At 38.6% G+C, this 13,764-nt stretch overlaps 2 protein-coding genes across 9 annotated transcripts; one reads left to right on the top strand and one right to left on the bottom strand.

Annotated features, from left to right (window-relative positions):
• Positions 1-502: 502 nt before the first annotated feature.
• Positions 503-3,110, bottom strand: LOC147940450 (protein IQ-DOMAIN 17). The gene is made up of 5 exons (XM_087461816.1): positions 2,637-3,110; positions 2,214-2,525; positions 1,868-2,113; positions 1,620-1,763; positions 503-1,543 (listed from the first exon to the last, which is right to left on the bottom strand). Exons 1-5 carry the CDS (start codon positions 2,763-2,765, stop codon positions 761-763), a joined length of 1,614 nt encoding a protein of 537 aa, XP_087317942.1. The 5' UTR covers positions 2,766-3,110; the 3' UTR covers positions 503-760.
• Positions 3,111-3,859: 749 nt separating this feature from the next.
• LOC104707964 (uncharacterized) lies at positions 3,860-12,794 on the top strand. Of its 8 annotated transcripts, none has more exons than XR_015563951.1 (20): positions 3,860-5,429; positions 5,544-5,852; positions 5,975-6,214; positions 6,291-6,390; positions 6,457-6,614; positions 6,692-7,325; positions 7,890-7,954; positions 8,043-8,144; positions 8,253-8,395; positions 8,692-8,747; positions 8,872-9,107; positions 9,181-9,518; positions 9,619-9,809; positions 9,892-10,198; positions 10,676-10,969; positions 11,062-11,171; positions 11,347-11,683; positions 11,776-12,198; positions 12,276-12,495; positions 12,596-12,794. XR_015563951.1 is itself a non-coding variant. In XM_019228871.2 (19 exons), exons 1-19 carry the CDS (start codon positions 4,125-4,127, stop codon positions 12,625-12,627), a joined length of 5,643 nt encoding a protein of 1,880 aa, XP_019084416.2. In that variant the 5' UTR covers positions 3,860-4,124; the 3' UTR covers positions 12,628-12,794. The 8 variants fall into 8 exon arrangements, 4 of the variants coding, with proteins under 4 accessions (XP_019084416.2, XP_019084415.2, XP_087318069.1 ...); XR_015563950.1 differs by having other exon boundaries at positions 3,889-5,429; positions 9,896-10,198; XR_015563949.1 differs by having other exon boundaries at positions 8,872-9,518; positions 9,896-10,198.
• The last annotated feature ends 970 nt before the right edge of the window (positions 12,795-13,764 follow it).

Below are 13,764 nucleotides of genomic sequence, written 5' to 3'. Positions count from 1 at the left end.
CTGGGAGATGAAAACTGCGTGCTGTTTTTGTGTCTCTCGCTTTACTAGTCACCAGTTTCAAATTATTTAATCCAATTAACGTTCTTTAGTGGTGTTTAGTGATAAACATATACACTAAGCTCAGCTGATAAAATAAACAATTTTACCTAAATTTTTATAATCAAATCGATAGACTTTATGATGTGTTTACCTGTTGGAGACTATATTATTTTAGAAGCATTTAATTGATCTTTAGGTGGGTTTTGGAGTAATGTGTAACGTTGAAGACAAGACTGATCATGTAGGAATCATGTCACATGGGTTATGTTCTTTGCTCGTGTCTCAAGTTGCAAAGTTGCAGCTTTTCTTTTTATGGTCATTTTCTTAACAACTTCTCTTTTGCATATAAAATACAAAAAGGGGTCAGTAAAAAAACTCGTTATTTCATACTAATAAATTCCATATGATTAAATAAAAGACAACAATATATCATACGATTCATGACAGCTTGATAACACTGTAATTGGAAAAAGAAATTCACATATTTATATAGAGATCAATCAGTAAAGACTACAATTTTTCATTTATAAACACACACACACACGCAACATAATAAGCAAAAAATACTAGTATTACACTCCAATCTCAATCAAAAGTTAAAAACTAAAAAAAGTCATTGTTCTTTTTGTCAAAATATTTTTATTTATATATATATATATATATATAACAAAAAAAAGAGGAGAAATTCATGACCGGTTAATATGGATTTTTGGAATTATTATTATCTTAACCATCGCCTATAATCGCTAGTAGAAGCAGGTGAGATCTCTCCACCACCACCAAGAGACTCGGTACAACAAGAAGAGTAATTTGATTGTTGCTCCAATGCTCCTAGTTGTGAACCTCCGATACTCTTGAAACTTGGACTCCTTAAACTCTGACCGTCTATTTGATGCGGCAGCGGTGGAACCGGAAACGAAAGCCGTTTTCTAGCTGACCCGATACGGTCTTTCTCAGGTGTGGAAGGCCGTTGTCTCGGGGCACTCTGAGACCGGATCCTAGCCTTTGCGGATTCCGTAATCGCCATGTAATTCGGCAATGCAGCATTCGTAGTATTGGTGGTTGTAGCGGTACAAACGCTATAACCACTTCTTGCGGTGAAACTGTAGTTTGATCTCAAACTAGGTGTGTTTGATGTGTAGTTGTAAGCCGACCGGTCATCTCTTTGGATCCGGGGACTAGCGGATCGGATTTGTATCGGTCTAGATTTAGCCGGAGATGGTGTAGCTGATGAGAAATTGTGTTGTTGTTGGTAATGATGGCTTGTTCTTGATGGTGAACTAGGCCTTTGGTTACTACGGCTTGGACTTGCACCGGTTCTCGAGTTACCGCGGGTTAAATACGGTTGAGAAGTATCGATTTCCACGGTTTTGTAAACCGGTGCTCTTTGATCCGTTGAAGTTCTTTTGTCCCACGGTTTTGAAGCCATCCATCGGTCTAACCATCTCGGTCTCTCTTCTTCTTCCTCGTCTCCCGTAGAATAACTACCTCTCGTTCTCCGGACCTTTCATCCAAACCATAAGAAATTAAAAACCGAAACGGACCCAAATATCAAACAAACAGCTGCTTTAGCAGTTTACCTGGTGAGAGAAAGCTTGTGATAAACTATTGTTACTCTCTCGTCTCAACGCAGTGTCTCGTCTTTGTTGCAACATTGCTTTCACTTCCTCAATCGTGTGTGGTCTATCATCCCAATCTTCAGCAATGCTGCTTCCTTCTCTTGACTATACAAAAACCATTCGAAAATAAATGTTAGCTTTATATAAACCTAATTGCAGAAAACAGAGCAACAATGGTGTCTAAAACAGAGTATTAATAGATCACTTACCATGGATCTTCGATCTGAAATGTCCTGAAGGTAACGAGATTCGAGGACACTATGAGTGTCGCTGAAGGCAGATTTGCGACTCCCGTCGTGAGACAAACGTTTACGTTGGTCAAGCACACGAGACTGAACTCGAACCAGAGCTTGCATACACCTTAAAGTCATCTTTGCTTGCTTCCTCACATTGTGACCTCTCACTAGTGCTTGTAACTTCACAAGCCCTTTCAATGCTCTTAATGCTCTTCTTGCCTAAAATCAAATCCCGTTTACTATTATTAAATTTTACTCTGATAAACGTTTATAATTAAACATAGTTAACTATAATTAAATAGGATCAAAATCTGCTCACCAGATAGCCTCTGAAGCCAGTTTGGATCACAACAGCTGCGTAATCTTCTCTTGCGGTATAAGTGCGTCTCGTAAGATTTGGTAACTCATTCTTCTTCGTCGGAGGATGAGTTTCCGATACGGCGGAGACGGTTGTGGGTGGTGTAGATAAGGCGGCGTGACTCTGTTCTTTAACAGAGTTTAAAGCGGTTGTGTTGACCGTTGCCGTTTCTACGGATTTCTGTGCCGGAGCCTCTTTTCCGACCCCGGAGATCTTCGTCGGAGAATCGTGGTTCGTCGGTTTTCTAAATAACCACCGTCTCTTCTCTTTCTTCTGCAGACACAGAGCACGTGAATTATTAAAAAAAAAAACATAAAATCAAGAAACAGAGCATGTGAATGAAAAAAGTAACAAGATCTCGACATTATAAAAGCAAGAACGAACCTTGTCCTCATCTTCCTCGACTTCATTACCGTGAGCATTGGTGTTGTTATGTTCTTTCTTGGTCGGAGATCGGAAAGCTCGTTTGACGGCGGTGAGCCAGGAAGAAGAAGAACTACTCTTCTTACCCATTGGTCGGAGTTTTTAAAAAGATTCTCACAGACACAGAGTCAACACATTGAAGTAGTAGTCATGAGACATTAGCAGAGAGGATGAGATTTGGTTTTTAGATTCTTGCGCAGATATGAGGGAAGAAGAGAGAGAGAGAGGAGAGTGGTGGGTGGATCTTGGGAAACAGAAATGTCAATAAATTTGGAAGGTTGCTTAAGGGAGAGTTCTGACTCTGACCACCCTCTTTAACTGCGACCATGACAGCGATGACTCTTCCTCTTCATTTACTCTCTCCCACTTCATCTTTTTTTCTTTTTTCTTTTTATTGGTCATTTCGTCAAACTAGTAATATCACATTATGATTATATCGTAGACCTGCTTGCATTTGTTGTACATTCAATTCTATAAACTTTATGACTTTTTTTTTTTTTCTGGTTTAATTGAAATTAGAGTTTTGTTTTTTATATAGTTACTTCTTTTTAAACCACATACATTAATTCTATTTCATTATGCAAAAGCAAAACCATTGTTTTTTCTTGATATTTCAACAATCATTTGATTTTAAATAAGCACGTTACTGCCACGAGCTTTCTAGACGAACATTGTGTAGATAGATAGACTCATAGACGACCTATACATACGCACGAACCCTATACCTATACACGTACGCATGATTAATATCGACGAATGACGATTGTGCCGATGCACGTTTTCAAGTTTTAAGATAAAAGATAAATAATCATCGAATACCGAAATCATTATTCTTCGTTTTGTTTTTTTCTAAAGAAAATGAAATCATAATGGGAACCATATGTTTATTCCGGATATTTAAACCAAATTACCTATTTAAGTAGCAAATGACAGCTTTCAAGCTGTGCTTATTGGCCAACAAAAACATCTTAGACAAAAAAGAAGAAAAAATATTAAAACGACCTGGTGAAGTCTCGTGCTATCACGTGCATGGAGCCAGTCGGGCAGAGAAATTACAAGGACAGAGACATCTTCAGGTGCGTGATGGACCACGGTGGTGTTATTCCCCCCCCCCCTCCTACAACAATACACGTGGCCTTCTTTTACATTTAATCGTCAAACATCTGGTCAACATCATTCTCTTCATATGGGCTTCCTTACATCAAAAGCCCACTTTGTTTTTTTTTTTTTTTTTTTTTGGGTTTGATAGAGCCTTTCATAGAACACTCTGACAAGGTTTTGTTTTCCTTAATTGACTCGATGTTAGCTGAATTAAAAACGTCGACTAGTGCCGGCGGAGAATTGAGTTTCTTCTGATGAACCCCAAACGGCTAGAGAATAATCTCTCAGCTACTTTCAAAAGTCATCATAGAGACTACGACTGCTCCTCCTCCTGGAGTTCATGTTTTTATGAAAAAGTCTAACATGGAACTCGATCTCGATTCGTTCCTTGTATCGGACTCAGACTCCGATTCCGATTTGGATTCTTCATCCGTCCCTCACCGTACAGTCGACGAAATTCTCAACGCGTCTAGTTCTTCATCTCCGTCACCTTCTCCTCCTTCTTCCCCACCGTCAATTAAACGGCCGAAGCAAAACGATCCGACTCGCCGCCGCCGCCTATCAGAAGCCCTTACAAACGTTCCGGTGGTGAGACCTGAATCCAATTTGAATCCTCCGACGCGGCGATCGACTTCTTCTTCTTCTTCATCTTTAAGGCAGTTGCCTTTGCCTTCGCTATTCGCAGGAGTGCGGTCGAATGTGAAGCCCGGTGCGGCGCTTGCGGCGGCTGTGGCTGCTTCTAGGTTGGTTCCTACACCACACGCTGCTATTATCAAGTCGAGGAGAGCTAACAGTGCAAGTAGTGAGTTTCTGCAGCAGGAAGAAGTTTCTTCTTCGAATGGAGATTCTGTTGTTGCTGGATCTGCTGCTTCTGTTGATAGTGGAGTTGCGGTTGTTGCAAGTCAAGAAAACGAAGCTAAAGTGATGGAAGTCCAAGCTAGTGATGTTGCTGAGAGCTTAGTTGATGCCCGTGACAGTGAGGCAAACTCAAAGCCTGACTTAGTCACTGCCGCAGAATCCGAAATTGCTGCCGTTGATAACACAATGTTAGTCGCTTCTTTGGTGGTGGAGTCTTTAGAGTCTCAACATTTTAATGATTCTGATGGCAAGTGCTATGATACTAAGGTAAGCAATGTTGAGGACTCAAGTGTTGGAGATGTTGAGAGTGATAAATCAGATATAGTTATACCGGATTCTAAAGCAGAGGGAATTGATGCTTTTGTTCCTGATGATGGAAGCTCAATTTCTGGCATTTCAGAGCTTGTAGAAGAGAGGATTGTTGAGTTGGAAAAAGAAAGGATGAGTAAAAGAGAGAAATCAAAATCACCATCTTTTAGAAAGCAGCTTGTCTTGGCTGAAGAGTTTGAGAAAAAACAAGCATATACAGGTTTGCATTGGGAGGAAGGGGCTGCTGCTCAGCCAATGAGACTTGAGGGTGTTAAGGTCGGTTCGACGAATTTAGGTTACTTTGATGTTGATGCTGACAATACCATCAGCCGAACCATTTCATCGCAAGCATTTAAGCGAGACCACGGTTCTCCTCAGGTTTTGGCTGTTCATTTAAGGTTTGTTGCTGTGGGTACATCCAAGGGGGTCATCCTCGTTATACCAAGTAAATATTCTTCTGATACTGCAGATCAAATGGAATCAAAGGTTGTCTTATACATAATTAATTATGTCCATTTTTAGTTTATTCGTACAAGAGCATATCATAAACTGTGCGGATATATACTCCAGTTATTAATATTTATGTTTGCAACTTTTTAGATGATTTGGCTTGGTTTACAAGGAGAAAGATCCCAGTCCCCAGTTACCTCCGTTTGCTTCAATCAGATAGGGAGCCTCCTGCTAGCAGGTTATGGTGATGGACATGTTACAGTTTGGGACGTGCAGAGAGCTTCGGTCGCAAAAGTGATCACTGAACATACTGCACCAGTAGTATATGCGTTTTTTCTAGGTCGGGATTCTCAGGGTTCTCGCCTATTTAAAGTGATTACAAGTGATACAAAGGGTGTTGTTTTCAAACACACTTTTTCTTGGGCTCTGCTGTTGAACATGTATACAGTAAAATCGCAGGTAAATTTAGTATTCTGTAAAGTTATATTTGCTTGTGATTTTGTGTCTGTTTCTGCTGGTTTCCTGTTCAGCCTTACTTACTCGGAGGAATGGGTTTGTACACATTATTTTGATTGTATTAGTGTCTTCTCGATGGACAAAAAAATGGAACGGTCCTCTCGGCATCACCTTTGCCTGATGAAAATTTTGGAAGCTCCTTGGCCTCTTCTAAGGGGGGTAACTCTGCAGTTCCATCCAGCAGTATAAGTAGCATGATGGGAGGTGTTGTTGGGGTTGATTCAACTTGGAAGCTCTTTAATGAGGATTCAACTTCGGTGGAAGAAGGTGTTGTTATATTTGTCACCTATCAAACTGGACTAGTGGTAACTATTCCAGATATTTTTCATATTCAATTTACTGGTTACGCTTCTGGAGATCATCCTCTTCTGTTTTTATCAGGTAAAGCTCATTCCAAATTTGGAGGTGTATGCACAACTTCCTAGGCCAGAAGGGGTTCGGGAGGGTTCCATGCCATACACTGCCTGGAAATGCTCTACGGGTAATTCTTCTCCCGCTATAACTGTGTACTTTACATGTACTGTTTTAGTAACGTGAAATTTTGCAGGAAATTCTTCCAAGGAGGCAGAAGATAGGGTTTCTTTTCTTGTCATTGCGTGGGATCGTAGAGTTCAGGTTGCCAAGTTGGTAAAATCAGACCTTAAGGAATATGCCAAATGGTCACTTGACAGTCCAGCTATTGGTGTTGTTTGGCTAGATGACCAGGTGTGTATACTGATATAAATATTTTTTTCTAAGCAAATGCATATTCATGATTTTGCTGTTTTTCTCTGCATATTCAGTTGCTGGTGATCCCAACTGTGTCGGGCCATTTGTATCTGTTCACAAGAGATGGTGTGGTAATTCATCAGACAAACTTTTCTGTGGCTGGTTCTTCTGGGAATGACCTAATTTCCTATCATACGTACTTTACAAATGTCTTTGGAAATCCTGAGAAAGCTTATCAAAACTCTGTGGGTGTCAGAGGGGCTTCAGTATACATTCTCGGGACTGCGCATCTTATTATCTCCAGACTTTTGCCGTGGAAGGAGCGGGTTGATGTGTTAAGGAGAGGAGGTGACTGGATGGGTGCATTTAACATGGCAATGTCACTTTTTAATGGTCAAGCTCATGGGGTTGTTGACCTCCCCAAAACTGTGGATGCCATAAGGGAAGCCATAGCACCCAGTTTAGCAGAGTTGCTATTTTCCTACGTAGATGAAGTATTTTCTTATATCTCAATAGCATTTTCCAATCAGATCGAAAAAAATGGAGTAACTCATGAGCAAAGCAGTGGAACCAATAATGTCAATTTAGAGATAGAAGAACAATACAATCGTGTTGGTGGTGTTGCCGTTGAATTCTGTGTTCATATTAACAGGATGGATTTGCTCTTTGATGAGATATTTTCCAGATTTGTGGCTGTACAACAAAGAGGTATATCTTTCACATCTTTATGTGTTCATAATAACTTCCTTTTTCGGTGCTACATTTTATTAAGGAACAGGGTTAACTATCATTCTAACTATATAATTCTTTGAAAGATGTTTACCACGTTAGGATTAAGGAAAAGGGTTGTCTGTTTCTGTGTCTTTATTCTTTAAAATCCTTAGAGAGCTTTGGTCAACTGATCTTGTTTTTGGTATTTCCTCTGGGTTATTGTTTTTCTTATGTATGCCGATTTTCATAATACACACACACATGTTGTGCTCCGTGTTTGCATGTATGTTCTCCCTAATTTTTAGTTTAGTTCTTCTATAAACGATTTAGAGTAATTGTATAGTTTGCTTAATCAAACAGTATAGTATTGCAATGCTAATTGTAATAATTTTTATACCTTTAGTTTATTAAGTGAGATATACACGTGCTTTGGAATCTGCTGTCCATTTTCAAGACAGTTTGATCTTGGTTCAAATCTCGTGATGACTATTAATTCCTTGTGTATAATGAGACACTATAATTTCTCGTATTTATTGCGGCAACTACTTTTGGTTTGTCTAGATACATTTTTGGAGCTTTTGGAGCCTTATATATTGAGGGATATGCTTGGATCTCTTCCTCCTGAGGTATCTTCTGTGGAACTATAAGATATTTCCTCAACAGTGCTGTTATATTTTATCTTATTATTCTTTTGTTTGGTTTCATACTGCTCAGATTATGCAAGCGCTGGTTGAACATTATAGTAGGAAAGGATGGCTACAAAGAATTGAGCAGTGTGTACTTCACATGGATATTTCTTCCTTAGATTTCAATCAGGTCAGGTTTTGTAGACAATTTCATTTGTCCTGTTTGGTCTTTATCTTCAATAAGTTGATGTGTTGACTTTATGGTTGAATTTCTGATATTTTCCTTATTGACACTTAGGTAGTCAGAATTTGCCGTGAGCATGGGCTTTATGGGGCCTTGCTCTATCTTTTCAACAAGGGGTTGGATGATTTCAGGTCACCTCTGGAGGAACTCCTGATTGTCTTACGGAACAGTGAGAAACAAAGGGCTACAGCCATTGGGTATGTTATGTTAGGTCGTTGCACTTTATTCTGGCTTAATAAAACTTTACGCGCAAAACTGAACTTGAGAGCCCCCTCCTCGCTTGTTTCAGTCATGGACTAGAGGAAAACCTAGAATTCAAAAGGCTCATTTATTTCCATCTAACATGAAATTAATCCTCGAAGGCACCTATGCATATAGCTAATTTCAATATTATTGCTGTCTAATAAAGGTTTGATTTCCTGTATGACACAATATAGTTGTTGTCTGAACCTTCAAAAATTGCCCTTTTTTTTCTATCATGTTTCTTTTTCAGGTACCGGATGCTTGTTTATCTAAAGTACTGCTTTCTTGGTTTGGCTTTTCCCCCAGGTAGGATTTAATTATTGTTTCACTGCATGTTATGATCTGCAATCTACCCAAGTATGGTATCTGGTGACCTATAAACTTGTATAAGCATTTTCCTCTCACACACTGATTTGAGTTTTATCTGCAGGACATGGAACTCTAAATCCTACACGCTTGCCATCACTCAGGACCGAGCTGATTCAGTTTCTACTGGAGAAATCAAACACCCATGATTCTAGTACATGTGTAACATCTCGATGGATTTACTTGAACCTCTACCATCTACTAGAGATGGATACTGAAGCCACTTTAGATGTCCTAAGATATGCATTTGTAGAAAAAGAAATGGTGAATCATAAGGGTCATCTGCTGGAGTCCGGTGAAGTAAGTTTAGAGTCCAAGACTGATGACAGTTTACCCGAAGTTAACAACAATATACTAATCCAGAATCTTATAGATGCTCTAGTTCACGTTCTTGATGGGGACTTAAGCCAGGCTGATGAATCTGGCGATCCAAATGATTCAGAATCAGATAAAAATTGGCCGTCTAAGGAGGATTCAAGTCTTCTATATGAGTTTGTTGCATTTTATGCAGCACGTGGTAAAGTTAGTATTCCCAAGAGCGTATTGGCACAGATTTTAGATTACTTAACATCAGATCACATTCATCCAACTTATAACGTGTCTTCTAAGATGAGAGAGACCCAATTACTAAACCTTCTGAAAGCTGTACCGGAGACTGATTGGGATGTAGCTTATGTATCACACCTTTGTGAGAAATCACATTTTTATCAGGTATCCTCTTAATAGACATTTATCATTCCTCTACAGCGTGCTTGCGATGTGTACTTTGGGTTGTCCTCCTTGATCTCTGTTTATGGTTTCCAATGTCCAGGTTTGTGGTTATATTCATATTCTCGGTCGAAGGTACGTTGCAGCTTTGGATAGCTACATGAAAGAGGCAGATGAACCCATACATTCGTTTTGCTATGTGAACAATATGCTGTCACGGTTGAGTGGGGATGAATTCACTGCCTTCCAATCTGCAATAATTTGTAGGATTCCCGAGCTCCTTGTATTGAACAGGTAATTTTAGATTGATTTTATTCTCTCTCTGTTGATTAGGTCTAGTGGGGTCTGATAATATTGGTTTTCTGACATTTTGTAGACAGGGAACATTCTTCCTGATTATTGATAATTTGAAAGACAACATCACACGCATCCAAGAGCAGCTCCATTCTCATCCAAGAAGCTTGTTCCTGTATCTCAAAACTGTCATTGAGGTTCACTTGTCTGGGAGTCTTGATTTTTCTCGTCTAAAAAAATATGAAGCTGCAGATAATTCGGGTGAAAACATTAGAAGGGATATACCCACAGAGGCTGAGATTTATTTGGAAGAACTTAATGGCTTTCCTAAATTCATCCAAGATAATCCAGTTAATGTGACTGATGACATGATTGAGCTTTACTTAGAGGTAAGCATTTATGAAAACTTGTTCAACTGTATCTCTCTGCAGCGTCGATATTTCTTATCTTCTTAGTTAAATGCCTTCTTTAGCCTTCTATATAAAATGGTAGATGTCTAATAGATATAAGTTCTCGTGGAAGTCTGCCTCTTGAAACAATATTTTGGTTTTTGACTATAATTACCGAAGCGAGTGAGACAAATTTAGTCCGCAACAAGTCTTAGGTCTCTGCCAAAGAATACTTTCCTTATATCGCATCTTGCAACTGTTATGGCTCTTTGCACTACTTTTTCAGAACTTCCAAGATTGAAACCCCATTGCTTTATTTACACCAGAACTTTGTTTGGTTCGTTTGTCTTAAAAAGTGATTTGACTGCCAGCTCGACTTGTTCTTAATCTCCTCTTCATATCCTTTAGTGGGTCCTGGGTGGCATCATGGAATCGTTTCAACCTTCAATGCTGATAATTCTCTGCGTATTTTTACAGCTATTATGCAAGTACGAACCGAAGTCAGTCTTGAGATTTCTGGAAACCTTTGACAGCTACAGGGTGGAACACTGTCTACGTCTGTGCCAGGAATATGGAATTGTAGATGCAGCAGCATTCCTCTTGGAGAGGGTGGGTGATGCAGCAAGTGCTTTGTCACTTACACTCTCTGGACTCAATGAAAAATATGTTGAACTTGAAAATGCAGTGGATTACCTTATAACACAAATAAAATTGAGTGCTAGCGAAGGAGCCAGCTTGGAACTATTCAGTAGTGCTCTAGAGTTGAAGGAGGTCTGTATATTCTATACAATAAGAAAGTGTGCTTCTATATGCCGTGCTTTCGCTCTCTCTTTTTCTCATGCTGTTTATTATCCATCCCTCAGGTACATGACGTACAAGGTGTTCTGCAAGCTTGTGTAGGATTGTGTCAGCGCAACACTCCTCGTCTTAATCCAGAGGAGTCTGAGATACTTTGGTTTCGCTTTCTTGACACGTAAGCATGATCATACACATCGCTACTAACCAATTTCTTTTCGCCCTAATAACACTCACGTCATAGTTACTCTTAAACATATGCAACTAAATTCATGTTGGAGTTAACAACAAGCCTGAGCGAGTGCGACGAGCTGTTACTTGATCATAGTTTTCTCTCTTCGTGCTTTATGCAGTTTCTGTGAACCTTTGATGGATTCATATAGGGAACCGAGGAACACCGATGAAATAAATAAAGGTCCATTAGATGTTAAACCGTTGGAACTTAATGTCAATGAATCAGACGTTGCAATTAAGTGGAGGATTCCAGGATCTGATACGGCAGGTACACACATCCTGAGGAAGCTCATATCTCAATTTATCAAAGAGATTGTTGAAGGAATGATAGGATATGTTCGTCTTCCAACAATCATGACAAAACTCCTCTCTGACAACGGTACTCAAGAGTTTGGTGATTTTAAACTTACAATATTGGGAATGCTTGGAACATATGGATTCGAACGGAGAATACTGGTATGTACATGCGTCTCTCTAATCATGTAATCTCGTGCATGGGTTGGGTGATCTCTCTTCAAATGTTCTAAAACTTTTCTTACCCTGGTCAGGATACTGCAAAGTCTTTAATCGAAGATGATACATTCTACTCCATGAACTTACTTAAGAAAGGTGCTTCTCACGGGTATGCACCCAGAAGTTTGCTTTGTTGTATATGCAGTTGCCCTCTCACCAAGACATTTGCTGCTCTTCGTGTACGTGTTTTCAACTGTGGCCACGCAACACATCTTCAGTGTGAACCATCAGAGAATGAGACCTCATCATCATCGTCATCAGTTCATGTCTCCTCATCAGGCTGTCCTGTCTGTATGACCAAGAAGACCAGCAAAAGTTCTTCTAAAGGTAAATCGTTCTACCTGGATTATGGACTAATAAGCACAGTTTCGTCAAACGCCGGGTCTGCACAACGTGCTTCGCCTTACTTACACGAGAATGAAATGAGCAATCATTCTCATAACCAGCAAATATCACGGGTAAGATGTTTATAATTCTAAAACTGAAAATGTCATTGCAAATAACTAAAAGAGGTTTACATTGTTCAACGTTGCAGTTTGAAATCTTAACCAACCTTCAGAAAGATCAGAGGTTGGTACAGATAGAGAGCTTGCCTCGATTAAGGCTTGCACCTCCGGCTGTGTACCACGAAAAAGTGAGCAGATTCTCGGGTTTTACACAGGGAGAGAGTAGTAGCGGTAAAGGCACGAAACCTGTCAAAACCGAACAGGGTAAGAAACTGAAAGCAAAAGGATCGATTTTTGGGTCAAGATTTGGTAAGTCTTTTCTTTTTATAAGCCAAGAGTTGGTCATTTGGATTATGATTACGACCCTAACACATGGATGCTTGATCCTGAATCTTTATGACTCTTTAAGCTTTAGGAAAGGACAAAACGAGCAGAATGTAAGGAGAAGCTTCACAGTTTTGGACTCGACAAGTTAAGCGGAGTAACTGGGACTTTTTTATGTTGTGTAATTAGCGGAGTAACTTTATTGATTTGATGTATATAGTACCAAATGTAATAAACTAATTATATAACCAATTTTTTAAAGAGTAAGTTCAGTCGCTTATGTATACTTTTGGTGTCGCCTCACTTTCCTCTGTTTTCTCTACCCTTCATTCCGATTTCTCTTGTTTCTCTGAGGTGGTAACAGAACCATGTTCTGATGAATCAGTAAAACTAAATATACAACTTTAAAAACTTCATGTATGGGTTTCTCTTCAGTACTTGACATTCTAATAATTAGTTATGCACTAGTTAGTTCCTCTTTTATAAACTATATTCTTAGCAATTAAGGTGAAACTAATGATTTATTTCAGTCTTGCATGTGTTACTGATATTTTCTTAATGTCTTGTTTGTAAAGATGCTGGATGCAACATTATAACTTTGGTTTAAATGCTGTGAAGGCATATAACTTGAATCTTAATTCGATGTAATATCATTATTAAAGCCTTAGAGGCGAACACAATAACTTGGTTCGATGTAACATAAAGAAAACTCTAGATATCAAGAAAAAAAAAAAAAAAACTTAGTCGTAAGAAATTTAAGCGTTAAAATTACTTTGTCAAAAAATTGAACTAGCAATGCCAAGTTTACGAACTAAAGGTGATGCAATAGATAAGACACCAAACTCGATTATTCTCCATTATACTGCAATTTAACATTCATTTTTTTTATTAATCCGACAATCTAAGATCATAGTATTTAATTAGTGAGTCAATTTTGCATCAATTTCTTTATTTATAATATTAGTTGAATTTTCTCATGTTTTTGTTATCGAATTCTTTTGAATATAATTTAACATTAATTCAAAAGAGAATTAATATTAAGATATTTAAGTGTCAAAATTACATAACTTGAAAAAATATTGAACTAGTAATGTCAAACTTACGAACCAAAGACGATGCAATGGATAAGACACCAAACTTAGTTAACTAATATTTTATTACAATTTAATACTCAAATTTCTTTTATTAATTCGACCATTTAAGAACATATTTAACTGTAAAATTTGTAATAATTTTTGTAAGAATATATATATA

The sequence above is a fragment of the Camelina sativa genome, chromosome 8, assembly GCF_030686135.1.
Source record: "Camelina sativa cultivar CO46 ecotype springtype chromosome 8, ASM3068613v1".
Lineage (NCBI taxonomy): Eukaryota > Viridiplantae > Streptophyta > Magnoliopsida > Brassicales > Brassicaceae > Camelina > Camelina sativa.
Note: the sequence above shows the minus strand (reverse complement) of the source record. Positions and strands in the feature narration are given on the sequence as shown.

What these genes read in the sequence shown, in the direction of transcription:
- LOC147940450 (XM_087461816.1), bottom strand. Translation starts at nt 2,765, where the DNA reads ATGGGTAAGAAGAGTAGTTCTTCTTCTTCCTGGCTCACCGCCGTCAAA. An exon ending in CTGGCTTCAGAGGCTATCTG is followed by an intron (nt 2,114 to 2,213) that starts GTGAGCAGATTT and finishes ATTTGATTTTAG; the next exon opens with GCAAGAAGAGCATTAAGAGC. An exon ending in CACAAGCTTTCTCTCACCAG is followed by an intron (nt 1,544 to 1,619) that starts GTAAACTGCTAA and finishes TTTGGATGAAAG; the next exon opens with GTCCGGAGAACGAGAGGTAG.
- LOC104707964 (XM_019228870.2), top strand. Translation starts at nt 4,125, where the DNA reads ATGAAAAAGTCTAACATGGAACTCGATCTCGATTCGTTCCTTGTATCG. An exon ending in GAGCTCCTTGTATTGAACAG is followed by an intron (nt 9,810 to 9,891) that starts GTAATTTTAGAT and finishes GACATTTTGTAG; the next exon opens with ACAGGGAACATTCTTCCTGA. An exon ending in GATTTTTGGGTCAAGATTTG is followed by an intron (nt 12,496 to 12,595) that starts GTAAGTCTTTTC and finishes TGACTCTTTAAG; the next exon opens with CTTTAGGAAAGGACAAAACG.